The sequence below is a fragment of the Zootoca vivipara genome, chromosome 10, assembly GCF_963506605.1.
Source record: "Zootoca vivipara chromosome 10, rZooViv1.1, whole genome shotgun sequence".
Taxonomy (NCBI): domain Eukaryota; kingdom Metazoa; phylum Chordata; class Lepidosauria; order Squamata; family Lacertidae; genus Zootoca; species Zootoca vivipara.
Genome location: NC_083285.1, coordinates 54,989,235 through 55,015,822, shown reverse-complemented (window position 1 = coordinate 55,015,822; position 26,588 = coordinate 54,989,235). Strand labels below are relative to the sequence as shown.

At 41.5% G+C, this 26,588-nt stretch overlaps 1 protein-coding gene across 16 annotated transcripts in view; it reads right to left on the bottom strand.

Moving 5' to 3' along the window:
• ERC1 (ELKS/RAB6-interacting/CAST family member 1) overlaps positions 1 to 26,588 on the bottom strand; it is a 176,044-nt gene that overhangs the window by 100,550 nt on the left and 48,906 nt on the right. For 11 of the 16 annotated variants that reach the window (XM_060279984.1, XM_035127947.2, XM_060279991.1 and 8 more), the window contains 5 exons: positions 23,711 to 23,848; positions 21,984 to 22,124; positions 19,472 to 19,612; positions 16,951 to 16,986; positions 13,684 to 13,877 (listed from right to left, as the gene is read on the bottom strand). In XM_060279984.1, the coding sequence (XP_060135967.1) occupies positions 13,684 to 13,877; positions 16,951 to 16,986; positions 19,472 to 19,612; positions 21,984 to 22,124; positions 23,711 to 23,848 (650 nt within the window). The remainder of the gene's footprint in view (positions 1 to 13,683; positions 13,878 to 16,950; positions 16,987 to 19,471; positions 19,613 to 21,983; positions 22,125 to 23,710; positions 23,849 to 26,588) is intronic. The other 5 variants (XM_060279994.1, XM_035127945.2, XM_060279993.1 and 2 more) reach the window with 1 other exon arrangement.

Below are 26,588 nucleotides of genomic sequence, written 5' to 3'. Positions count from 1 at the left end.
TTAAATATTTCTTCGAAATGGTGTTTGGGTGAGTGTTGTAAGTTGAATGTTTCATTTTAAATTACTGCTGAACTCTTTTGAAAGTCTAGAAAGATAGGAATAAAATTCATATTGTCCCAAGATGAGTGTTCTAAAATGTTTGGGATATAGGGGTGGAATTTGAGGTTGTCCTATGCTACTAACCTTTTGGTTGGAATTTGAAGACTGCATAAGCATGTCCTATATCTGGCTGATTCATGCAATATTTGGAAGGCCACCCAATACAGACATATAAGGCAATTAATATTATGCTATAAGCTGATTGAAGAGAGAAGCAGTTATCCTAAGTATCCACAATCCCTGCTTTTGGTCTTGATTGTATGTTTAATTTGTTATTATTTCTAGAGGGGTCTCAGTCAACCCCTACCATTACATATATAAAAAAATAGTTTGAGGCGGAGTGAGGAAATAGAGGATATATAAGAGAAGGTGTGGGCTATATACAATAATCTTATCATTGATTTGCACTTTATATGATTGAAAACTTTAATAAACTATTGGCAACATGGGCATGTACTGAAACAAAGTGACATATCTATGTTCTTAGATCTGCCAAATTTAAATGTAGTGGTGGAAATGCCTCCAAGTGTGAATCTGGGGCCTGTTTCAGACATTTAGGGGGAAGTATTTGGGTGGGAGGAGGAATGATGGCTCATTTCCCTTCTCCTAAAGAAACATGGGACAGTATTTACTCAGGGTGAGCCCACTGAAATTAATGAACATGACTAAGGCCAGTCCATTAATTTCAATAGGCTTACCGTGTTTCCCCTTTTTTAAGACACCGTCTTATAACTTTTTTTCCTCAAAAAAACACACGGTGGCTTATTTTCAGGGGGTGTCTTTTTTTTTTAAAGTGCTGGTACAACTGGGTCCCACTGGCTCAGGACACTCGGTGCTCTCTTCCGCGCACATTATAAACACCACACTCTAGCCTACTGTGCTATCCAGGTTTTACTGTCAACCAGGCTGGCAGCAGCTCTCCAGGATTTCAAACTTGGGGGTACCTGGGGGTTAAACCTGGGATCCTTCTGCATACAGAGCACAGGGTGCTCTGCCACTCTGTTATGGTCTTTTCCATTTTCTTGCCTCTTCTATTTTTTTCCCTTTCCCCTCCTACCCATCCTGAGTCAAGGGCTTTCCTTCTATGGAGGCTTTTAAGCAGAGGCTGGATGGCCACCTGCCTCGGAGACAGATGTGCACACAGGGGGGGGGGACTTTGTGAGGTGGATTTAAACCTTGTAGGATGCCGGAGCAGGAGGTACACACGAAGCTGCCCACCGTCATGTCGGTGTAGGTAGGACCGCGTTGGTTACAGTCGAAGCACTTGCGGTTGGGCGGGAGGCTGCTCATCTCCCTCAGCAGCTTCTGGTGCTTCTCCTCCTGCTTCCATGGCTTTGGAGGCGGCCGGGTGTGTGCGCGCGTGGAGGGATAGAGGCTGCTCCCCGGGCTCTCTCACGCCGGCCGGGGAATGAGGGGGGAGGCCGTGACCCGTCCCGCTCCGAGATGCTTGTGAGGGAAGCACGAGGGGGACAAGGCTTGGGCCCATGCCCCTGACGCGCGCGCGCGGCTGAATGACGAGCCGAAGCGGAACCTTTTCTCTGTGGGGGGGGGAGACGCGCGCGCGCAAACACACACACACTGAGAGAGAGACACGCACAGGGAGAGAAAGAAAGAGACGCACGCACGCGCGCGCACACACACACACACACACAGAGACGCACGGGGGAGAGAAAGAGACACGCGCGCACACACACACACAGAGAGACGGACGCACGGGGAGAGAAAGAAAGAGACGCGCACAAACACACACACAGAGAGACGCACGGGGGAGAGAGAGAGAGAGACGCGCGCGCACACACACACACAGAGAGACGCACGGGGGAGAGAGAGAAAGAGACACGCGCGCGCACACACACAGAGAGAGACGGACGCACGGGGAGAGAAAGAAAGAGACGCGCGCACACACACACACACACACACACACAGAGACGCACGGGGGAGAGAGAGAAAGAGACGCGCGCACACACACACACACACAGAGAGACGGACGCACGGGGAGAGAAAGAAAGAGACGCGCGCACACACACACACACAGAGACGGATGCACGGGGAGAGAAAGAAAGAGACGCACACAAACACACACAGAGAGAGAGAGACGCACGGGGGAGAGAGAGAGAGACGCGCGCACACACACAGAGAGAGAGAGAGATGGACGCACAGGGAGAGAAAGAAAGAGACGCGCGCACACACAGAGAGCGTGCGGCTGCAGCGCTCACGAAGCAGCGCTGCACTTAGGGGAAGATGGCCAGGGAGGGGGGCTGCGGGGTCAAGGCAACGCGTGAAAGGGAGGGATGGCGAGGAAGAAGTGGGGAGTGAACTGATCGGGGCTTTAACATGCCCGCACGCGCAAAAGGGAGGCTCGGAATGTGGAGATCGGTTCTGGCTGCTTCTCTTAAAGTGCCGCAAGTAACGAGCCTCTCTCTCTTTCCTCCTGCCGCTCGTGCCCTTGGTGCTCCGTGCGGCGCTGCTTCACGCTTTGTCAGCGCTGCAGCCGCCACCGCTTCCGGGCACCGACCCAACCCCGCAGGCTTCCTCCTCCTGCCGCGGCCGGCATTGCAGGAGCTGGGTCCTTCTGGCTGGTGCTCCGTGCGGCACTGCTGCACGCTTTATTGGCACTAAAGCAGCCACTGCCGCTTCCGGGCACTGACCCGACCCGGCAGGCTTCCTCCTCCTGTCGCGGCCGGCATGCTGGGTCCTGCTAGCTGGTGCGGAAGTATGGCTTATTTTCGGGGTATGTCTTATAGCTCTCAAATGGTTAAAAACCCTGCCATGGCTTACTTTCTGACTACGTATTAAAAAAGGGGAAACACGGTACTACCACCCATGGGATGCAGGCATCACAAAGAAGTTCATAAACATGGCCACCTGATTTGTGCAGGTCTTCTTCCTAAATAATAGGATGGTGGGGTATGGTGATATATTGATGTCAAAGAGGTCATATTACACTCACTGGTCTTGTTACCAATATGGAGGGGAGAACTGTGAAGGCTCTTTTGCCCCTGAGCTTTTGAGCAGTTACATACATACATACATACATACATACATACATACATACATACATACATACATACATCAAAGAGACTTTACCTACTCTTTGCCAAAATATTTTGAATTATTACTTTCCAAGTGTTTAGTATGCTATGTGACATGTGCCTGACTAACTTGAGTTGAGGCATCAGTCATGGCAAGACCCATACCTCCTAGAAAATGTGCAGAAAATTTGAGGCCAATTTCCAATTTAATGATCCACTTCTTACAATTCAGATTTAAGAGCTAGATTTAAGATTTCTTATGAAGCAGTTGAATTTGAAGACAGCACAGAACCAGAATATTCAAAACTTGTGAAAAAATTGTGCATATGTGATTTGCACATGCGTGCAAGAATGCTTACTTGGCCAGTAAGCTGCAAGACAATTATTTCATTATAAACTCAGCATGTTAAGTTTATTAGTGTTGCACTGAGACCATTTCTGCAATATGAACTAAAAATCAAAATATTTAAAAGGACTTTGGCTTTCAAATGCTGATTATCAGTGGGCCAGTACAGTAGCTTAAGATATAAGAACTTACCTACTCTAATTCTGCTATATGCATTTCAGAGTTAGAAACTGCAATTATTTGTACTTAGAAAAACCAGCTGAACATTTTTTCTCTAGAGAATAGAGATGACTTTTTAAATTAGAGCCTTTACACCATTTCCTTTTTTATAAAACTCCTTGACAATTATGCCATTTCATTGCAAACTTCTGGCACATGCCTTTAGGGCGAACATATGTTCAGTATTGCTCATGTCTAGCTGGTGAAATGCGATAAGATCTCTTTCCTGCTGGCTTCTTACCCAACTAGAAATTAAAGCACTGTTTTGCTTGGTTTTTTTATTTTTTTAATTATCCTTTATGGTATTTTGCTCCAAACTATTTCAGACCTGACTGGAAACATACCTGGCTAGAAGAACACTGGGATTTGCCAGCCCTGTCTTCCATGTTTCACCATCTTCCCCCATATGGCATTAATAAAGCCACATGCTAAATTTTCTGGGGTTCTATGGCACACTCAGGATATGAATTACTGTAACAATGTGTTTTTAATTTTTCTCCCACTAGAGGCGATGAAATCAGGTAGTGTTACTGTTATTCTTGCTTCCCAAGTTTATCCTCCTCTATATATGGGTAAGTGGAGTTATTACCAGTGGGGATGCTGATCAATAGTTCAACACAGGCTTTTGTTGTAAGTTTGGTTATACAAATATTTTTGGAACTTTAATAACTTCCTTTTGATTATTCTTGCAACTTGCAATAAAGAAACATGTGCAACTTTGGCATAACAACCAGAGTGGTCTTTCTGACAATAGTACAGCACACCATAATATCCTAAATTAGAACTATATCCCGCATACTCAAAATTTTGCAAGTGTTCAAATGTACATAAAACAAGTATGCACAAGTTCAAAACTAGCCTCTAAATGGTATATTTCCCCCTCAAAGCAGCCCTCTATATTTTCAAAAGCATTGAAAACAATATCCCATACAATTCTTATATGAAAAATAGGTGTACTGATCAGCTAATTTATTACTCTCATACAATGGAATTATTTTGCAAACAGCCACAACCCATAAGTATAGGGCAGCTTTAAAACGTCGTATCGAAGACATAACACACACACACACACACACACACACACACACACACACACACAATGATTAAGAAGCACAACCAAAGCTCCTGGGTGGTAGGCCATTCAACTGATTTTCCAATTACAAAGAGAAGTACCACTCAGGACTCTCTTATTTTCAGGTACAGGCTCAAAATGATAAAATCGACTAAAGTTTTAATGTCAGGTCAAAATGTCTGCCCATGCACACAGATAAATGAGTAAGGTGTAGAAAAAGTGAACCTTTGAAAGATGTGGAAATGCGCAGACCGTACGGATTCAAGATGGCCCATCCACTGTTGATACAATGTACTCACACTTCATTGACCTCTCCCTCACCAGGCAGAAGATGGAGAATCTGAACTTAGATGAGGTGACACAGTGCAGGACTGGAGGAAGCCAGTCAATGTGCTGACTGTCCCACTCTCCCCTGCTCATCATATAATAATAATAATAATAATAATAATAATTTATTTATACCCCACCCATCTGGCTGAGTCTCCCCAGCCACTCTGGGCGGCTCCCAATTGAATATTAAAACAATACAGCATTAAATATTAAAAGCTTCCCTAAACAGGACTGCCTTCAGATGTCTTTTAAAATTAGGGTAACTGCTTATTTCCTTGACATCTGACGGAAGGGGATTCCACAGGGCGGGTGCTGCTACCGAGAAGGCCCTCTGTCTGGTTCCCTGTAACCTCACTTCTCACAATGAGGGAACCGCCAGAAGGCCCTCGGCGCTGGATCTCAGTGTCCAGGCTGAACGGTGGGGGTGGAGACGCTCCTTCAGGTATACAGGACCAAGGCCGTTTAGGGCTTTAAAGGTCAGCACCAACACTTTGAATTGTGCTCGGAAACGTACTGGGAGCCAGTGTATATCTCTCAGGACTGGTGTTATGTGGTCCCGGCGGCTGCTCCCTGTCATCAGTCTAGCTGCTGCATCCTGGATTAGTTGCAGTTTCCAGGCACCTTCAAAGTAGCCCCACATAGAGCGCATTGCAGTAATCCAAGCGGGAGATAACCAGAGCATGCACCACTTTGGCAAGGCAGTCCGCGGGCAGGTAGGGTCTCAGCCTGTGTACCAGATGGAGCTGATAGACAGCTGCCCTGGACACAGAATTAACCTGCGCCTCCATGGACAGCTGTGAGTCCAAAATGACTCCCAGGCTGCGCACCTGGTCCTTCAGGGGCACAGTTACCCCATTCAGGACTGGGGAGTCCTCCACACCTGCCCGCCTCCTGTCCCCCACAAACAGTACTTCTGTCTTGACAGGATTCAACCTCAATCCGTTAACCATCCATCCTCCAACCGCCTCCAGGCACTCACACAGGACCTTCACCGCCTTCACTGGTTCTGATATTGATAAGAATTTGCTAATGTCTGAACAAACAACAATAACTATTGTCAGCACATCCAAGTTTTGTGCTATAAACTACTCTGTAGTCCAGCTCCCCTATACAGAGTAAGATATTTCTGATCCCGTCTTCTAGAGAAAAAAATTGGGTTTCTGTGTTTTACTACCTCAGCTGTAGATGTACTTGTCTAATAAAATCCTTAAATTAGTATATACTGACCTTGAAGTGAGGCTGAACCAAGCAGCAATTCCAGGGTAGGAAATGTGAAAGAGAAAGTTAGAGAAAAGGTTAATGAGGATACACTCCAAAGTTAAGACATCAAGAAAAGTGACAAAGGAACAGCACAGCATCAGAAAGCAAGACAAGAAAGAAAGAAAGAAAGAAAGGCAAGGCTTTTTCAACCAAAAATTTCCATTCTGGTAAACTTCATAGCAACAAAAAGAATTATTTATAATTTTTTATTTATTTAATTTCTATACCGCCCTATACCCGAAGGTCTCAGGGCAGTTCGAACCACCCAATTAGATTACACCATTCAACACACAAGGAGCGCTCCAGAAAATGCCTTCTTTTTTATTGTTTTGTTTCCTTTCTTGGAGCAGTAGTGTAAAGACAACTCCAAAGTTTGCATGAATCAAACTGGAAAGCAACTGTCTACTGCTTGAGAGAATATTTTATGGAACACAGACGTTAGCAAGATGACAGTTCTGGGAAATCAGACAACTTTCTTCAGGCTGCCTCCCTCTCAGATTTAAAATTTATTCCAAGAAAATTTCTTAATTTATCTCAACAAGAAGGCCAAAATTAAGCGAATCAATACACCACAAGCCTTCATGTGTTGCTCATAAAACTTTAAGAAAATCCAGGAACTACTTATCATTTTGTATGAACTCTTCAAACACCTAAGAACATTTTCAATCTTACTGTCAAGTCGGCTATATTTTAAGTTTATATAATGAGGTGCAATCTAAAAATCAATAATGAACATGCTACTTCTAGACAGTTCCCTCCAACACTATGGACTGGTAGGCATGCTAAAGACTACTTGTTGGAGGTTACTGCACAGCCATGGGCCTCAGGAGTTCATTATTGCCTTTTTTTGCTTTAATTGTAACACCCTGTTTTCAGAGTTATCTATGTTCAATTTCACTGATAAATATGAGATTGACAGACAAAATCAAAGCAGCATTATTCTTCATCTTCTTGATTTAGCAAGTTGCAAAGAAAGTTTTGTGTTGTTTTTATAAGCTAAAATTATGGCTATTTATGAAAATCATTCAACCCAGCTCATGCTCTTCCTCATCAGGAACAATAAACTGTTCCTCCTCTCCAAGACAATCATGCATGTGGGAAACAGATCACTAAATGACATATAAATGTTCAAGAAACAGTTGTGGCAACCTATGAACTGGCTCTATCTTAAACATACTCTAGGTATGCAGTACAAATATTCGGATCCAGAAGTGACTACCAGAACATTGACTTACAGCACTAGCAAAAATATTGAGTATTGAGTAAAAGTTAAGTTATTAATTGCTCTCTTACTCAGTTTTACTCAAGAGCTTCCTACTATATATAACTGTGAGCCAGTTTAAAGCTACTTTTAAAAGGTTATATCCAAACCATCAGGTTGATTTGGGTATAATGCACATTTTTTTTCAAATAGATGCACTGCCTCATTTCAAAGTCATTTCATTGGATTAAATATACAAACCATACAAATTGCTAAAAACTGAAGACTGCCACTTCAAAAGAAATGTGATTAGAAACATAGCGGATCTGATACTTGATAGACCACCATTAATGATACCAGTCAATTCAGCTAAAAAGTTACCTGCTGCTCTGAAAGTTAACTTTCAACTGCAAGTTGTCATCTTTAGATTTACAACATTTACAACAAGAAAACAGATTTTTAAGCAGCTGTGTTTCAAAAAAAGTTAGCAGCTTAGAACCTACCAATTTGGGGTCAGTATTACACTGCAGCTACTTACTATTTACTCTCATATCTCAGAGGGATTGGGGTAAAGAAAGTATAGAAGTCAGGAAAGGACAATGAAACATGTACTTCAGATTATTTATGACCAAATTTATTTTTCCGCTGTAGAAATGTCCTTTTTTCATTTGCCAGCATCAAGGACAGGGCCAGAAATGACCGATAAGATGTGCTTTATTCAGTTAAATGTCAAAGACCTCAGAGAGAAAAAATAAAAATTACCTAGTTTGTTTTCTACCAGACTTTGTATTGATACCAATTTAACAGTGGACAACAAAAATATAGCAGGCACTGGAAGCTTGTGACCTGGCAGTTCATCAACTAGCCCAAAACCCTGCTGATTGCTTTATACATTTAGAACATGCCTAGAATTGCAGAGCAGCTTGGAAACACTCCGTTTAAATGGACAACATCCTTTTAAAAACCTACATCAGTGAAATTGACTTAAATACAAAAGAGCAAGCAACTTCCCCAAACAAAGCAGGCCTGAGCAAGCAAGAAATACGAGAGTTAGAACGAGACAATTCAGGTTACAAAATAATGCAACCATTATTGCAAGCAAAAAAATTTTCCAAGCACACATGCTACCCGCATTCCTTACAACATTAAGAAGCAGCCTCCAAGCTTTACGTGTATACCTTTGATACAATGTGTTACAAAATTGAGGAAAATGGTACAGCGGGTGAAGTGATGTATTTCTAAATGAAGTTTGAACAAAGTTCAATAATTTCAGGTCATTTCACTTCAATATGAGCTAAGCATATGGCTTAAAGATGACACAATTCTCAAACTAGCATTTTATTTTTTTTGTTTATTTTGGGAAAGTCTTCCCTCCAGTCCCCTCCCTGGCTATTTAAGTAAGTGTGCTTAAGACAAGCAGTTTTCACTGGATTCCCTGAATAGAACATCACTGGAGCTGCAGTTTGTCACAGTTACATGGGCAGAGTCAGTATTGGGTCCAACTCAAGTGGCGGATGAGGGTTGGATTCTTAGACCAGTTGGGCAGGAGGCTGGGTATCCCCCAAGGGAGCCTGGGGGGTGCTTCCTGTCCAAATACCCAAAAGGGGCAGAAAGGCCTTAATATCCTTACTAGTGATGGGGGGCGGAGGGTCTCTGGATATGAAGCATGTCAATAGGTGACCCGCGACAGTGGCCAAACTCTACTTCTTATCCATAAACCAGCAGGCAGGCTGGTTGATTACTAGATGCATACACAATGCCTATGCCCAAACCTGCATAAATCTGTAATCAATAAAGCTGTGGCCTTATCTGATCCCAGCCACTGGTGCCTTGTGTCTTATTTTATGTCTTAACTGCCTGTTCACCCTCCATCCCTCATGGCTTCATTGCACCTGGGCCCGCAACTAGTTATCAACAGCTTATTAAGGAAAGGTGAGTGATGGGCACTTTGAAGAGAATGAAAAGTTACACAAAATACTCACACTCATACAGGTTTATATGCCTGCATTTGTGTAGGGATCAGTATCAAAGGCCCTGTTCTCTGACCTGCCAGCAAGAGCTGTTGGGTTAACACGGCTCACTCAGCGTTGACCCCATACCCCATGAAGAGACACAGGGTATTATCACAACTACTGGTATGTGCTTTTCTTTTAATTAGAATAAAAAAACCTATGAAATATATATTTTTTATTTTAGTTCCTGTTCAGTTGGATTGTGCTGTACTAGAATATATAGAAATAGATATATATAGATATGGATAGATATGGAGCTGTAAACCATCTTATGGGGACAGTGTGCCTTCAAAGACAAATTAAATAAATATTTAAATGAATAAGCAAGATATTTTAGAGTTGTGTGTTATCTTTCAGTTTTCTCATTCTGATTTAAAAACACACACAACAGGTTTTATATAGGTTTGAAAGCACAATTGAGCCAAACAGCTTGAAACTGAAATGGCCTGAAAGTAATGGAGTTATAGTGTGGGAATTCACAGAAATACAACCACCGAAAGAAGAGGAGGTCGAAACAAAAGTCATTCAAAAATGCTGATAATATGATACCAGCAGAACTAGTGCTCCAGGTTGTATTCCAGGGTCTTAAAATGTTGCATAAATCCAATTAATGTGGCACATTGGCAGACATACACACACTGACTACAGCAAACCCCAACAGAAATTGCAGCCAGTTAGCAGAAAGCAGCATTCCACCAGCAAGAAACAATAGCCTTGTAAGAAACTCACTTTCCTAAAAAGTCCCATACAAAACCCCCTACAGGCTGGGGTGGAGGGACAGACACCTGGTAGGGGGAGCATATTCTGTGCGAAGCGTGCCTTCTGAGAAAAGGCATGGCCAAAAAACCACAGGCACAAAACAACCCAAGGGAACCAGGAAAGACAGAGAGGGAGAACACAAAAGAAACATCAATGAAACATTAGATGATTGTGGGATGACAATACATAAAGAGAGCAAGTAATTAGTAAAAGGAACTAGAAAGCCTGACATTTGATACATGAACAGAACTGCGTAAAAACAAAGCCATTCACAAATTGGGTGCATTCTTTGTTTGATTTTCAACTTAATCTACTGAAGTGCTTTCAACTGTTCAAAAAATACAATGATTCATCAAATATTAAAAGCTCCCCTAAACAGGGCTGCCTTCTGATGTCTTCCAAAAGTTTGATTTCTTTATTTCTTTGACATCTGATGGGAGGGTGTTCCACAGGGCGGGCGCCACTACTGAGAAGGCCCTCTGCCTGGTTCCCTGTAACTTTGCTTCTCGCAATGAGGGAACCACCAGAAGGCCCCCTGCGCTGGACCTCAGCGTTCGAGCAAAATGATGGGGGTGGAGACGCTCCTTCAGGTATACTGGGCCAAGGCTGTTTAGGGCTTTAAATGTCAGCACCAACACTTTGAATTGTGCCTGGAAACGTACTGGGAGCCAATGTAGGTCTTTCAGGACCGGTGCATGACATCAGACACCAGTCCCCTCAATAGTGGGGGCAAGTTGGCGCTCCTGTAGGATTGGATTGTAATTCAGCTCCCTTCCACATTAAGTTTCTTCTATTCTACCTAGAGTCTGGCTGTGTTCTGCTTCCATTACTCTTTTTGCCATATACTGTATTTTCTTTTATTTCTGAGAAGCAGCTATGGAAGAACTCCTTGATAACATAATCAACTAAATTCTTCTTTTTCTCTCAGTTATGGAGTGGTACCCTGGTATAGAGGCAGCAGCTAGTCTGGCTCCAGCTTGAAAAGCTATTTTTACCAGACAACTTCCCTATGGTAAGGTACTAGGTATATAAGTACAAGCTGCAGGGGAAGCTGCAGTGGTGTGTCTCAGCCAGTTAGTTAATCTAGTGGTGTCTCCTGTACATATTAAAAACGTATGTTTCAGAACAATCAACTATGCCTTAAACAAGTGATTTTTCTTGCTATCTCTTACAGATTGGAAGAATGTAGTAAAAAAGGAAGATCTCAAATACTGTACATGTTTCCTCTAATTTGAAGAGTAATAAACTCTATTGAGAATTCATCCTTCAAGACTGTATGTTACACTCAGAAAAACGAACAATCCGTTTACAGTTATAGTACAGCAGAAATTCTGAGAGAAGACTAACAAAGCTCTCCATAATGACTGACCTTGGAAGAAGTTGAAAAGAAAGATGGTGGGATTTAGAAACATTTTAAATGTAAAAAGATGACAGGAAAAACTCAAAAGATTATTCCAAGGTTTTAAACCTATATGATAAGGAAGGTAACAATATTTTCAACAGTGATAGAGAATTCTGCATAGATTTTGAGGTTGAAGGAACATCCAAACATACATATTGGTAGGATACAGAGAAATGCAAAGTTGGACCAAAATCAAATACTGGTGGAGAAAAGTTAAATTTGGGAGATATCTATATAAGACTGACAAATTAAATTTCAAGAATATTATGTAAAACTTCTGCAATTCTATTTCAACTGTCCTAACAGACATTTTGGAATTCAAAAATAAAGGAAATTACATATTTTTCCCTTGTGGCCATGGAAATGCTCAAAGTTTCATTGAAAAATAATGAATATTGATTTTCAAAGCTCTCTACTGTTTCAGTGAAACAGGAATAGATACCATCCAAGGTAACAAACTTGAACTGGAAATCCAACTGAGAGGCTTCATGCAAGTTAATTATCTGTGTGTTCCTAATCAATTGAGAATATTGTTTTGGCACCTTTGAGTAGATTCTGCACATCAAAGAAGATAAAAATGTGAAGCAGTAACACCAAGTATTTACAGATGTGCAAATTCTCCTTACAATAAATTCTCTTGATTATATTCTCTGAAGTTCTGACTAGATTTCTTTATACAAATGTCGCCCATAACTATTAAACACATTCAACATCTAACTCAACATTGAAATATTAAGTCAGATGAACAAATTTTGGGCAATGAGGGAATGCCAAGCAGCTACTGCACTTCAAGAATTAATATATTCACCAAGGAAAATTCTACTTAGGTGGTGGTCTTAATCTATGTGATTTTCCTGGCACTTGACAAAATGCAGTTGAATCCATATGAAATAATGTTAAGGAAACCCACTCCGGCAAAAGAGGAAAAGTTAGTGCACCGCCAAGAAATGAACCTCCATATTGTACCTTTCAAAGCAACTGTTGGTCAAACTGTAAATAATAATTATATGTCACTGTTTTAAGATGGACTAAAGAGTTTACGGCTGCAGTTCAGGAGAAAATTTAAAAGTCTAATAAATGGCTAATAGTTTTGTTCCATTTCCCATTTAAGGTGTTGTTCCCATGACTTCTCCAGTGACCCAACTGCTAGCTGTTCAAATCGAGTGGGGATATTAAGTCCTACCTAATTTCTCTCCACAGAAAAAGATGGGCTTGGGGAAACCACATTACTAAGAAAGTATTACCAAGAAGTGCATTTTAGCTGTAAGATGCCTTGAGTCTTTGTCAGGGAAAAAGGAGATGTATGTAATAGATATGTAATAATATAATAGTAAGTGGAAATCCTGTTTCAAAGCCACTAAGTGGTATTCTCCTGTTTAATTTCATATGGCTGCAGAACATATTCTCATATAGGCAGAATTAGTCCTCACATCAAGCTGCATATTAAAAGTGGTTAGTATTATCTGTGGTACTATAGTAAATCATATAAATTTGTCAGGTTCAAGTACAGTCATACCTCGGTTTTGCGACCGCAATCTGTTCCGCAAAGCCAGTTGCTCCCCAAATCCGTCGCTCCCCGATAGAGCGCTTCTGTGCACGCATGCGCTGTGCAGATCGCTTCTGCGCATCCGAGCCCCGCGGAACCTGGATGTAAACACTTCCGGGTCCGCGGTGGTCGGAAACCGAAGCGGTTGCAAACCAAGGTATGACTGTATGCATGCACAGTACATGAAACTAAAGCCAGCTTCACTGAGCTACCATCGTTTCCTACAATTGCACTTTTGCTCCTACTATTTAAAAGAGATCCCAGAAACATCAGCATACCTTTTGAAATAGGCAGGGGGAAAAGCAAAAACCCTTAACTAACTTTTAGAAGCTCCCCCAATGCCCTGTTTTGAATGGCAATAAGTTAAAAACCCGATAACGGGCTTCTCTCCCCTACCCTTCTCACCTTTCTAGTTCTGCTATCTTCTTGTCTTTATCATTCTTCTCATTCTCCATCTCTTTCAGGATTTCTAGCAGACGATCCAGTTCAGCTTGAGCCTTACTGGATTCTTCCCGGTAGCGAGCCACATCTCTTTCCAATTGCTGAAATCGGTCACTCATCTCTGGACTGGCCCTAGCCTCCAATGTTGCTTCATGAGCCTGCACAAAAAAGTATCCCAAGAGTTATTATTTGTATCCATATTCACATTCCTAACAGGAAACATTCTGTTCTCAAAACACGACACAAGAGTCCTGCTATATCAAACCAAAGCTCTATCTAGTCCACCATCTTGTATCCAACTCTGACCAGTCAGCCTGTGAAGAACATGCTAACCCTGCAATCTCTTACCTTATTACTTCTCTATCTAGTCCCAATGACTGATACGTTCTAAGAATCATCTCAAATGCACAGGCTTGACGGGGAGGGACAGGCATCCTTTCCCACTTCTTGCCTTCTTCTTGTTAATCAACATTTCTCTCTATGTGCAATCTACACCTCAGTCAGGTAACTCGCTGCACTGAGCCCCAGACCCTTTGCTGCTACTCATGATCTACCTGATAAAATAAAGTAAAAAATACAGGAAGGCCTCCTGTCCCAATCTGTCACTTCCCAATGATCCTAAGTAATGATGCAGTGGAGCAGGAAGTGGGAGGAGAGCAGAGTTTTGATACTTTTTCATAGCAGGAAAAAGTTGGAAGTGACACTTGCCAGTTTTGCAAGCTTCAGGCATTAGAAGACAGGTCTATCTTTGGACATGATTGCTGTCTTGGGGAGGCTAGGCCCTGGCAGTGCCTGGCCCAAGGTCACCAAGTTATGTTCATCACTGATCACAGACGCGAACCCATATCTTTCGCTACTAGCTCATGCATTTATTGACTTCTCTTGGGGTGGGGGTGGGGGTGGGACAGTGGCTATGGAATTTATTTGAGGGGCTGTGAAGCTGTGCATTTAAAAAAATCCAAAGTAGATTTCACTAGCCTGAAGTCTGTTCACATCTGTTGCAAATTACTTTTTACTATTAAACGGAAAATATAAACTAAATGTGGGTGATTTTCTTTCCATAATCTAAAGTACAAGGAGGAAAATAGTAGTTGTTCCATCCATGTATTGTTTTTATCTACACCAGAGTTTCTCTTGTCTTATCCTTTTCCTCTTTAATGTATAAGTTTTGCTCTCAATGGGAATGAATATCAACTTGCCCACTTGCACCTTCCCCTACTTCCCCTTTGCCTTTCTCACAGCTGTCACACACTGAGTCAACATCTACTTAAGAAATAAAAAAATTCCTTCCAGTAGCACCTTAGAGACCAAGTACGTTTGTCATTGGTATGAGCTTTCGTGTGCATGCACACTTACCAATGACAAACTTAGTTGGTCTCTAAGGTGCTACTGGAAGGAATTTTTTTATTTTGTTTCGACTACAACAGACCAACATGGCTACCTACCTGTATCTACTTAAGAGTTATCCACGATAATCCAAAGGTCACATTCCTGGTCAGCTACTGTCAGTTTGGACCTCATGAGTGTATATATGAAATTAAAATTTTCTTTCACTGTGGCATACACCACTCTACCATTGTTTACAGTGAACTGCATTTGCTCTTTTACTACCCATTCACTCAATTTGAAGAGGTCCTTCAGGAGCTCTTCACAATCTCTTTTTGTTTTAACAACTGAACAATTCAGTATTGTCAACAAGCTTGGCCACTTCAGTGTTCACCCCTAAAGTCTCAGTACTGATTCCTCTGTGCTCCAATTTCTACATCACTCCATTCAGAGAACTGTCCATTTATTCCTACTCTCTTTTATTCCATTACTTAACCAGTTCCTGATCCACAACAGGACCTCTCATTGTATTCCATGACAGTTACATTTACACAGAAGCCGTGGTTGAGTTACCTTGTTGAATGCTTTTTGAAAGTCCAAGTACATTATGTCAACTGGATCACCTCTATCTATATGCTTACTGACACTTTTAAAGGTAGGTTTATGAAACCAGCCCTTGCAGAAACCATGGGGCCTACACTTCAGCAAGGCTTGTTCTTCTATATGCTTGGTTATTTTATCTTTAACAATACTTTCCACCTGTTTTCCCATCAAAAAAGTTAAGCCTATTGGTCTGTAATTTCCAGTATCCTCCCTGAATTCCTTTTTAAAAATTAGTGTTGCACTAGGGAGGTATGGAGAAGGCTGGTCAGAGGGACAACTTACATATTTTTGTTATAGGATTAGCATTTTCACGTTTGAGTTGAATTGTTAGCTGGATGCCCTCCAGACCCAGCAATGTGTCAGTTTTTATTTTGTATATTAAGTCTAGAACTTAATCTCTTATCACCACTATCTGCCTCAGTTCCTCAGACTCCCTTCCTGCAAAAGTTAGTTCAGGCACTGGGATCTGCCCTATATCTTACACTGTGAGTACAGGTAGAAATAATTAATTCAGCTTCTCAGCATTCTCCTTACCCTCCTTTAGCACACATCCAAGAGTCCAACTTCCTCCCTAGATGGTTTCCTGCTACCAATATATTGAAAGAACTTATTGTTGTTGATCTTAGTCTTTTTAGCACTGTGTTGTGCAAAATTTTTTTTACCATCCCTTACTGTCTACCCACATTTATTTTGCCAGTTTGTGTTCCTTTGTTCTCTTCATTAGGGCAAGGCTTCCAATTCTTGAAGGAATCCTTCTTGCCTCTGATAGCTTCTTTAACTCTGATCATTAAGTATGCCAGCACCCTCATGGTAACTTTCCTGATCTGCAATTTACACTCCCAAGCATTTTGGAATGATTTCATAGACACATAGAATTGTAGGGTTGGAAAGGACCCCAAAGGTCATCTATTCCAATACTCTGCAATGCAGGAACCACAGCTGAAGAATCCCTGACAGATCCTCTGTTTAAAAACCTTCAATGAAGTAGAATCTACCACCTTCAATTTTGTTACAGCACTCCTATGATACTTCACATTTAAAAAACAGGATCTGAAAAATACAGATTAGAAAAGCAACTAAGCAGAGAAGCAGAAAGGTAGCAAAACTATAAGCTGATTAAATAAAAAACTAGAACAAAGCAACAAGGACCTAGGCCTTGAAATTTTTCACTGTCTGACCTAGGCTTTGAAATTTTTCACTGTCTCCTGGGCACGGAATACAAAGACACAAGGGACTACACATGCAGAAAAGGCACAATCAAATGGGGTTGGCTATGGCCTTCCAGTTTGTCATAACACTTACTGGCTTGGATGGGTGACTCAATAAGACTTCAGGATGCTAAGGAGAAAGACAGGAAAAGAGGGGAAGAATTGGGGAAAGGAACAGTGCAAGAGAAAGAGAAAATGTAACACAAACAATCTACAGAAAGATGTAGAGACATTAACCAAATCCAGTCTTTATTTTCCCTTTAATGGATTTTTCTGCTTCAGTCTTTGGATATGTCTCTTTTGGGTAGTGAGCAGAAGTCTGGATAACCATTGGCTGTACAATACATTACATACTTAAACCAATTAACAGTTGGAAAGCTCCTTAAGCTGACTAAGGCAGCACCGAGCTATGATTTTATTGAACATTTAAATAAATATAGGATGGAAGATTTCACCTCCTGATGGGCTTATTCCCTCCCCCCTCAATTTAAAAACGCCAGCTCTGCTGAATAAGTTCAGCAACCTAAATATGTGAGTGTACTATACCTCAAAAATGCTGTAAAAGATAACTTGATGGATCTACTCAGTATCTGAATGTATGAACATTTCAATGTTGCAACAGCTGTATTTAGAACATTTGTTGTTGTTTAGTCGTTTTGTTGTGTCCAAACCTAGTGCATCTATACACTGGGAGCAACGCTCTCATGACATACTTCAAATGTTATAGTGGAACATGAATTTTCCTACAATGACATTGAACACAGAAAGTTATCTTGAGCGAGGCTATTGGTCCATCTATCTCAGTCTACAGGATTGTTAGCCAAACCTGGGAATACTAAGGATTGAATCTAGGACCTCCTGCATGTGCTCTATCTAGTACTGAGTACACATTCTCCGCACTATAAATATAAAATGTAGCAGCTAATCTGTCAATGAAAGGTAACACACATGATCAGTAGCTCTGAATGCTGACTGCACAAAGCCAGTGAGTGAGAAGACCAGACTAGAAATTTATCCCCAACATGCAAGCTTTATAAATCTGTTTTTCCCCCACCATGTGAAAGCTTACAATGTAATGCAAAAAACAACTACAACCACCCACAATTCTACTGTAAGATGATATGCTGAAACTCTTCGTAGTTTATCTGCTGGTGCTTGTCCTTTTTAGAGGGTTTCTTCTTTCCATAACTGCTGCCAGCTTCATTTGCTTTTGTTTGAGTATCTCCAGAAGTTTAGATTCTTGTCTTGACAATTTCATCTGAATGCTTTGTGGCTTACTTTGTGGGAATCACAGCAGGCCAAAAGAAACTCAATCACTATTGCTAATGGCTCCAAGACAATTCCAGCAAATGGCTGAAATGTATCTTACCTCAAACGCTCTCCAAATGGCTAGTGCATAAAGATTTGAGATTTACTGACTGGGCACAGTCAAAGTTTTTGATCCATCGGCAGAGCCAAATCAGTCTCTTTCCTTCCCACAATCATTGTGCCCTGGCATTTAAAATGGCATTATACTGGTTGGTGGGAGGTGAGGCAGACTCAGTTGCTGGAAAACCCTGGCAGGTGGAAAGAATCAGGCTGATCTCCGTTCCTCTCTGATGGTGATTAATTATTTCATGTAGCCAAAAGCGGGGGAAAGGTTTGCATTTCAGACCAGGAGTATTTATATGAAGAGCTCCAGCAGGTTATTTGCATCTCTTTTTGTTAAAGCAATTGGAATAGGCCCAGGCATGGGAAACTCTTCAAAAAAGAAAAAACTAAAACAGGATCTACAACAGAACTAAGAACTGAAGACAAATCTCAGATGAAACTTATTCCAAGACTTGTGGAATGGAAAACAAATATTTAAAAGCATCTCCACAGTGAGTAGCTGCAAAAATGAATATTAAATATTTTCTATTAATTAAGATTACTCTTTCACTATGTTTCTTCTCCAATTAATGGTTATTTCAACTGCTTTTTTCCTAACTTAATTACAATGTGAATGCACTCCATTATTCCACAACTCTCATCTCCTTAGTTTAGGAAGTTTACCCGTTTTATACTTAGATGCCTGTTAAAGATGCCCTTTTGCAGCAGAATTTTAGCCCCTCCCTATCTCAACATTTTATGAACTAGCTCTATTATAAATGCCTTTGCATTCATGCAAATAAGTAATGTTTTCCTACTTAGTTATTGGAATTTTGCTGACAGAGTAGCTCTATCAGTCTACGTATTTACTTTCTGTATTGCTTTGCATGATACAAGGAAACGGAGAGGAAGATACAGCTTCTGGATAGGATATGTGAGAGAACTGGCATCTTTCTTCATCTCATCAAGGGAAAATGTGTAAGCTAGGTCATAGTATGCCCAAAAGCATGGGAAAAGGACATGAGTCACACATGTATTCTCTATTGTCACTTTCTTCCTGTGTGCAAAAGTGGCTCGAAATGAACCCCAATCCCTAATGCAATCATCCTACACACTCTTTTTGAATGACAATGCTTTGTTGATCCCAAAGTAATACTTTATTATCTAAAATTTGCAGGAGGAGGAAGGGAATGATAAAAAAGAAGGCTAAGTCTGAGAAGGACCAGCAATTTCCATTTGAAAGGAGAAAGGTTTCTAGTGTTTACCTTTTTCAGCTGAGAGTCTAGTTTCAGGCATTCTTCCTTTTTCTGTTCCAAGGCAATTTCTAATGTCTTTAACCTAGAGTCTTTCTTCAGTCCTGATGATGCTAAAGATGATGCATGCTCCTTCAAATCCAGTAATGAAGTCTACAACAAAGGTAACACATGCAGCAGCATGAAGAACAAAACTATACTTTTCAGCTCTAGCACCAATATTTTGTTCCCAGTCTATATATCAATTGCATTTTGTTTTCTGCTCTGGATCAATACATTTCTTTAGAAGCTTATAAGCATCATATAGGAAAATCTCTTTTTTCAATGGAAGGGAGTAGTACAGTACTTCTAAATATATTAGATGAAATTATGTCAGGGGTCCCCAGACTTACCGCGCGGCGGGCCGGTGCCCGCCGCGCCGACCGCGCGGTGGGCCGGAGGGCAGGGGAGTGCGCGCACAGCGGGCCGGAGGGCGGGGGAGTGCGCGCCCGTGCGCATGCGCACACGCACACGGGCGGGGAAAAAATCGCCGAAAATCGCTTGTGCGCATGCGTATGGGCCTCCCCCGACCCGGAAGTGCACCAGAAATGACCTCTTCCGGGTCGGGAGAGGCCCATACGCATGCGCACAAAGGATTTTCGGCGATTTTTTGCCGATTTTTTAGATCGTCGCTGCGCTGCGCGCCGTGAGAGCGGGCGGCGGCAGCGGGCGGCGGGGGTCGTCGCGGGCCGGATTGGAAGGCCGATTGGGCCGCATCCGGCCCGGGGGCTGTAGTTTGGGGACCCCTGAATTATGTCTTATCTGATGTCTTATTTGAAGGAAAACAATCAGCTATTAACTTCACACTGCCACAGAGCTCAGTGCCAAAAGGGATAGCTATGCTGAATCAAAAACAACAAGGAGTCTTGGGGCCCTTAGAAACTAATGAAGTATATATATTGATTTTTTAACACAATTGCCAGAAAGTTTATTTTTTCCATTTACATAACAAGATTTCATTTCCACCTGACTGCATTATTTTTTTCTTTAATCCATATGCCAAGAGTAGAAGCACATTATGATCTGTTGAATTGGACTTATTCCACCCTTTAAGGCACCACAAGACTCTTCCACCCTTTCCCCTTTTCAGTGCTTCTGTTCAGGAGTCCGGCTATTACTACTGTATTCCATTCCTCCTCCCCCAAAATCAGTTAGCATTCTGTGCCCACTGAGCATGTCCAGAAATCACTGGCCTGCTTTCATTCCCCTCCTCCATTTGGGCTATTTGGGGGGTGGGGGTGGGAATAGGGACACACTAATGCCGAATCCCAGTTAAATTTCATTTTGCCATTGATGTCTATGGGCATAAAACAGAAAGAATACTTTTACACCAGCCATTTACTATGGAATAGCTGTGCTTTGTTCACTTACTTATCACAACATTCCCCTCTCTTCCCCCACCCAAATTCAGCTTCACTGTTCCCCCACTACCAACTCATAAAATCTGACTTTTTCCCCTCAATTGAATAAAAGTGCAATTGCAGCCTACAGCCATTTCCTAGACTGCTGTAGTCCAAGGAGAGGAAAACTGTGACCCTCCAGTTGTTGTTACACTCCCAACATCCCCAATCATTGGTTTGTTTCTCTGTTCTCCTGTTTCATCTGCTCCATTCTATTCTCCCTCTTATTCAGTTGTCAGTTTCCCCCAATTATTAACCCCCCCCCAATTCTCAGTGTTCCATGCCACTAGATGGGTCTTTTTTGGGTGTGTATATTTATATGCATGCATATCTATCTACCTATCTACCTGCGCGTGCGCGCACACACACACACACACACTTGCGCATATCTCTGAGATAACCCAAGTTGGCAATGTATCTCCCTCATGCTTGGTTTTGGATTTATAAGTATCAGCATCGGAAGACCAGAAGCAGCATTCATTTGTCAATGACAAGTAAGGTCCTGCAACAAAATGTTATAGTGTGAAGTGTTTCCATTCAAAATTCCAGCATGTGTACACACACATACCCCAGCAGCAGTCAGTCAGTGTGGCAATAATTGAAAATATGCCCTCACTGAGCATTTGCAGTAATCATTCACCTGTTTCAGGTTTCCCCCCTCTGTTCTGTTTCCCAGTATCCCCAATTTCCCTTTTGTGCTGGTGGGCACACTTGTGCTCAATCCCAGCTACATTAAATTTTTCAATGTTTCAGAATACATTGGTGTCTATATCTAGCTCTCACTTCCATTCCTGGGACAATGAAAAACAGCTTTTCATTGTGAAGCAGGAAGTGACCAATCCAGGCAATAAGATAATGTCAAATGTCGAAAATAAGCCGTAAATTGCAGTTTTCACCAATATCAACAAACACATTCTAGGTATCAGCAATATTAAATTTCATCTGATTTTCCATGCATATTCATTTGAAGCCTGTGTTGTACATTTTAGTTTTTAGCGGATAAAATTGCTGAGAGAATCAAGAAAACTACCCTTCTTAACACGAAGGTTCTTTACTTTATATGCCTATAATATATATTGGTTAACCTCTTTCTCAGAAAGATCTCCTTGCAAGGCGCTGACTTTCTCTTTCAGGTCTTTAACATCTTTTTTATAGTTGTCAATCTCCTCCTGTTTTTCTCGCTCATCTCTGTCGCGCTGCTCCTTCAGGCGCTCAATTGTACGTTCCTGACAAAAACAGAGCACTCTGTCAAAGAAATCCCAGCTCTGAGTGGCTGGACAAATGCTTAATTCTGAGAAGGTCTACACATGTTTACTCATTGACACAAACCCCACTGAGTTCAAATGAGACTTGTTCCCAAGGGTACATAGTGTTGCAGACTTAAATAAATCTCTGTAACATTTCACTTACATAGTCGTTATACAAATTAAACACACATGATAGGTCTTCGCTAAACTGTTTCCCTGGTAGAACAAGATCCAGACAAATCATGTCACAAAGACAACACATTCACAGAAACTGAAGAAGTGAGAGAGCAAAAATGCTGCTTCTGACGTAGTTTTCACAAGTATGCAGTATAAAGCTAAACAGATCCCTTGTTATCGCTGTCCCCCTTCCAATAGAACTTATGCAGAGCACCAAATAAAGCGGTTTGTGCAATTGCTGCACCAGGATGACACTAGTGCAGGGATAGCCAACACAGTATCTTCCAGATACGGTTGGACTCCAGCCCTCATCAGCACCAGACAGGGTAGCTAATTGTCAGGGATGATGAGAGCTAGAGACCAGCAACATCTGAAGGGACCCCATGGCTGCACTAATCTATATGAGCTGATAATCAGATATAAAATAGACCAAAATCAAAAATCCAACCTACAAATATGGAAAGACATTAGAGGCAAGACATTTTGAAACACAGAATCTGTGATTAAATTCAGAAGCAAACTTATAAAATCTTTTTGGGGTGACTGCCAATGCTGAAATCCTGTGATCGGTGGTGTCCTCCTAGGTGGCAAGGATAATTTTACTATGCCCAGGAGATGCTTGGAAACACAAGTTACTAAACACACTCAGCAAAATTCACTTCACCACCTGTCACTCCAAGTGACTATGATGTAACTGTTGCCATACAGTGATTAAAAATATAAACCTGTCATGCTGTATTATTTACAATAAACAAATGCAGCACTGGACCCAGCTTACAGTTTAGTTTTGAACTACAGCCAGAAACTAACCACTCTCAATTCCATAATTGCCACCTGCCCAGATTTTAACTTGTATTTTAATTAACTGGTATCTATTTTTATGCATATTGTGTTGTTTTTATGATGTTAGCCGCTCTGAGCCCAGCCTCGGCCAGGGAGGATCCAAATAATAACAATAACAATTGTTGTTGTTGTTGTTGTTGTTGTTGTTGTTATTACTTGTAGGAATCTCAGAAATGACAGAAACAGCATCTCTCTCAGGTGAGCTGCACAAGTCATCATAATATCATAGCGTCACAGGTTAGAAGTCATTTCCAGCTTCCTTATCTAACTCATATATTTCTCAAGCAGTATATCCAAGCTCAGAGGTGAACAGTTTTCAGAAGATTTTAAGTCAGCATGTGTTTGATTAATACACATACCAAATGCAATCGGAAGTGTTTTAAACTGCAGCACCTGATTAAGCTAAACTGATAGCATCCAACGAAAGTGGCATCTTCCTGCCTGAGATAGGACAAAGGGAAATTATTCACAAGGAGAATAGATTGTTGTGGCTTGCGGGGGTGGGGGACAGGGTTTAGGCAAGGTTGTCTTTCTTTCATATTCACCTTCTCCGCAAGTGCTTCCTCCAGTGTGGTCAAGGCAGTATCGGTGTTGGTGGTATCAGCCTGCAGGGATTTTACCCTTTCTTTCAAACTGCTCATCTGTTTCTCCTTGTCTCTTAACTGTTCCTGAAGATTCTCAATCTTAAATAAAGCAATATCAATTAAAGAATCAGATTAACATGAAACAGTTGGGCAACATGTTTTTAGAAAGACTGCACAGCATTCTATTTCTTACTAGAAGTGCACTGTCAGCTGTGCCTTCCCACCTAATTCACTAATTATTTCTTTTATGGATGCTTCTAAATCTCTGTGCTGCTCCTAGTTCTCCAGTCCCCCATCATTTTTATGCTACCCTGCATTATTGATTGATTCTCTTGAGACATGTGTGGAAGGCAATGTACAATTCAGAAGAACACAGAAAATGTCATCCAATAAATTTAAAAACAATTCAAAGTAGGCACCCCTAACAGAAATCTGTACATACAATACCATAAGGGAATGTGCTAAAAAAATTTTATTTACCCTTCTAATCTATACTACAAATCATTTCCATTCTTCCACATCTCTGCATCAAACGTTCAAGAGTTTATATGAATATCTGCTATGGTTGCAGCACACCCATCAATTGCAAACTCATCAAGTATTACCCCTGCAGCTTCAAGAGTACCATGAACAGTATTTCAGTAAACACAATGTGTTATGTAAGTGTGGCAGTTAAGCCTGATAAAATACTGCAGTATTTTATTAATTAATATAGGTTAATAGTTAACCATCTTGTCGCTAATTTGTAGCTACATGCACATGTTACTAAGTTACAGTGAATTCAACAAGATTTACTTTAGGCTGTGCATCTTTAATCAGATGGCCTACACTACAGATATTGCCAAGGGAGAATGAAAATTAATTTGAAGTGTCTTTGGAGCCAGATAGAAAGGGACCGATGCTGGCATCTGCAGCAGCAAGTCAGTCAAGCAGGAAGCTGTACAACCTTAACACGGGTTCTCAAAGAGGCTTTAATTCAAACATTCAATTGCATTTTCCAAGTCAGTAATTTGTTACAAAGTTAAGAAATACACTGTAACATGAAACCTCAGGGGAACTCTTGAGAGGATGGCTTTTATGCTAATTTCATGCAAGAAATGTCCAGCCAGCTACTATTGTCCCATTTAATTTATCTTATACGGGAAATTAAGCTGGAAAACATGTAAGTGTTTATGTGTGCTGGGAGAGAGGAGAGGGTAGATGAGAGGGAGAAATCAATCCTAGTATAACAAGCACTGAGCCTTTAAAAGCACATATATTACACTGTCCACTGAATTACGAATATTAAAAGACGATTCTGAGCTCTTTTCTGAGAAGAGAATGATCATTTTAACTTTGATTAGTGCAAACTGCATGGAATATCTATCTGTCTGTCTATCTATATATCTATAAAGTAACCTTCCAGGTCTTATAGACAGATTAAAAACTGACATGTTACCAGGAATAGATGCCATTCACCTATTACTTTAATTTTATTGTTCAAAAATTGTAATAAAAACTTCTTTAAAATTGCTTTTACTGCAGGAATGTTGTGTGTGGATTAATATGGGAAATTGATGGGTTTAAGCATTTTTAATGTTGCCATTTTTTAACTATATTGTAATTAAATTAAGTAAAGATAGATGGGTGACTTCTCCAAAGTTCTGCCTGCTTTGAGCTAGAGATGTTCACCCCACAAAAAGCCTTGGGACACTCCAAATCATACACTCTCACAGAGCATCTTCTATGAGGCAGCATGCAATTAGATCTGGCCCAATGCTTCCATTGATGTTCCTTACAAGCATGGCACCCTATGCCAATAGCAGCCTATGGACATAGAAATTAACGAGGAACTGTGGGAATAGGGCGTGTTGAATTTTCCATGTTTAAAAATCCTGATTTGAGGGGTGTTAAAAAGTTGTGGTATGATTATGTAATCCTATATAATAAAGTCCAAGTTGTCCCTGCGTCCAAGTTGTCCCGTGTGTCCCTGGGGTACTGCGCATGTGCGCCAGGACAGGGATTGGACAGCAGAGACTGCACGTGCGCACTCTCTCCCCCCCTGCCTCCTCCAACCGCCGCTCCCAGCCAGAACGTCAGGGAAGCGAGGGTGGAGGCCGGCAGAGACCTCCTCCTCACAACCCTCCCTGGCCCGTGAGAGGAGCGGCGGGAGGCCGCAAAGCAGCGACGACGAAGTAGGGGTGTGTCCCGCGTCCTTCCTGTCGGCGGCTGCGGGAGAGGAAGGAAGGAAGAGAAAGCAGCGCTTTCTCCTCCTCCGTTCCTGTCCTCCTGCCGGCGACAGCAAGGACAGCAAGCGCTTCTCCGAAACCTGGGATGTCTCCTTGCTGTCGGCGGCTGCGGGAGAGGAACGGAGGAGAAGAAAGCAGCGCTTTCTCCTCCTCCGTTCCTGTCCCCCTGCCGGCGACAGCAAGAACAGCTCCCAGGGTTCGGAGAAGCGCTGCGCAAGCGCTTCTCCGAACCCCAGGATGTTCTAGCGCCCGTTATTGAACGGGCTGAAATACACTAGTTTGAAATATATTTTGGTTACTTGTAAATATTTAGGTCTTGCTTGGTAAATATCTATGTGAAAAGTTCCTACTTTTTAACATTTTTAAAAAAAATTCTGTCATTTAAACGTATAGGTTATCCTCCAATTTTCATGAAAACAGATGTTGATAAGTGCCTAAAATTGATTACAAGATACAGTGGTACCTTGCAAGAGGAAAATAATTCATTCTGCGAGTTGCTTCATATAGCAAAAAATTCATCTTGCAAAGCATGGTTTAAAATTTTCCTGGTTTACCAGGTCTACCCATTTAGTTAATGCATTCCTATTCCTCTTGTGAAGCACGGTCATAGG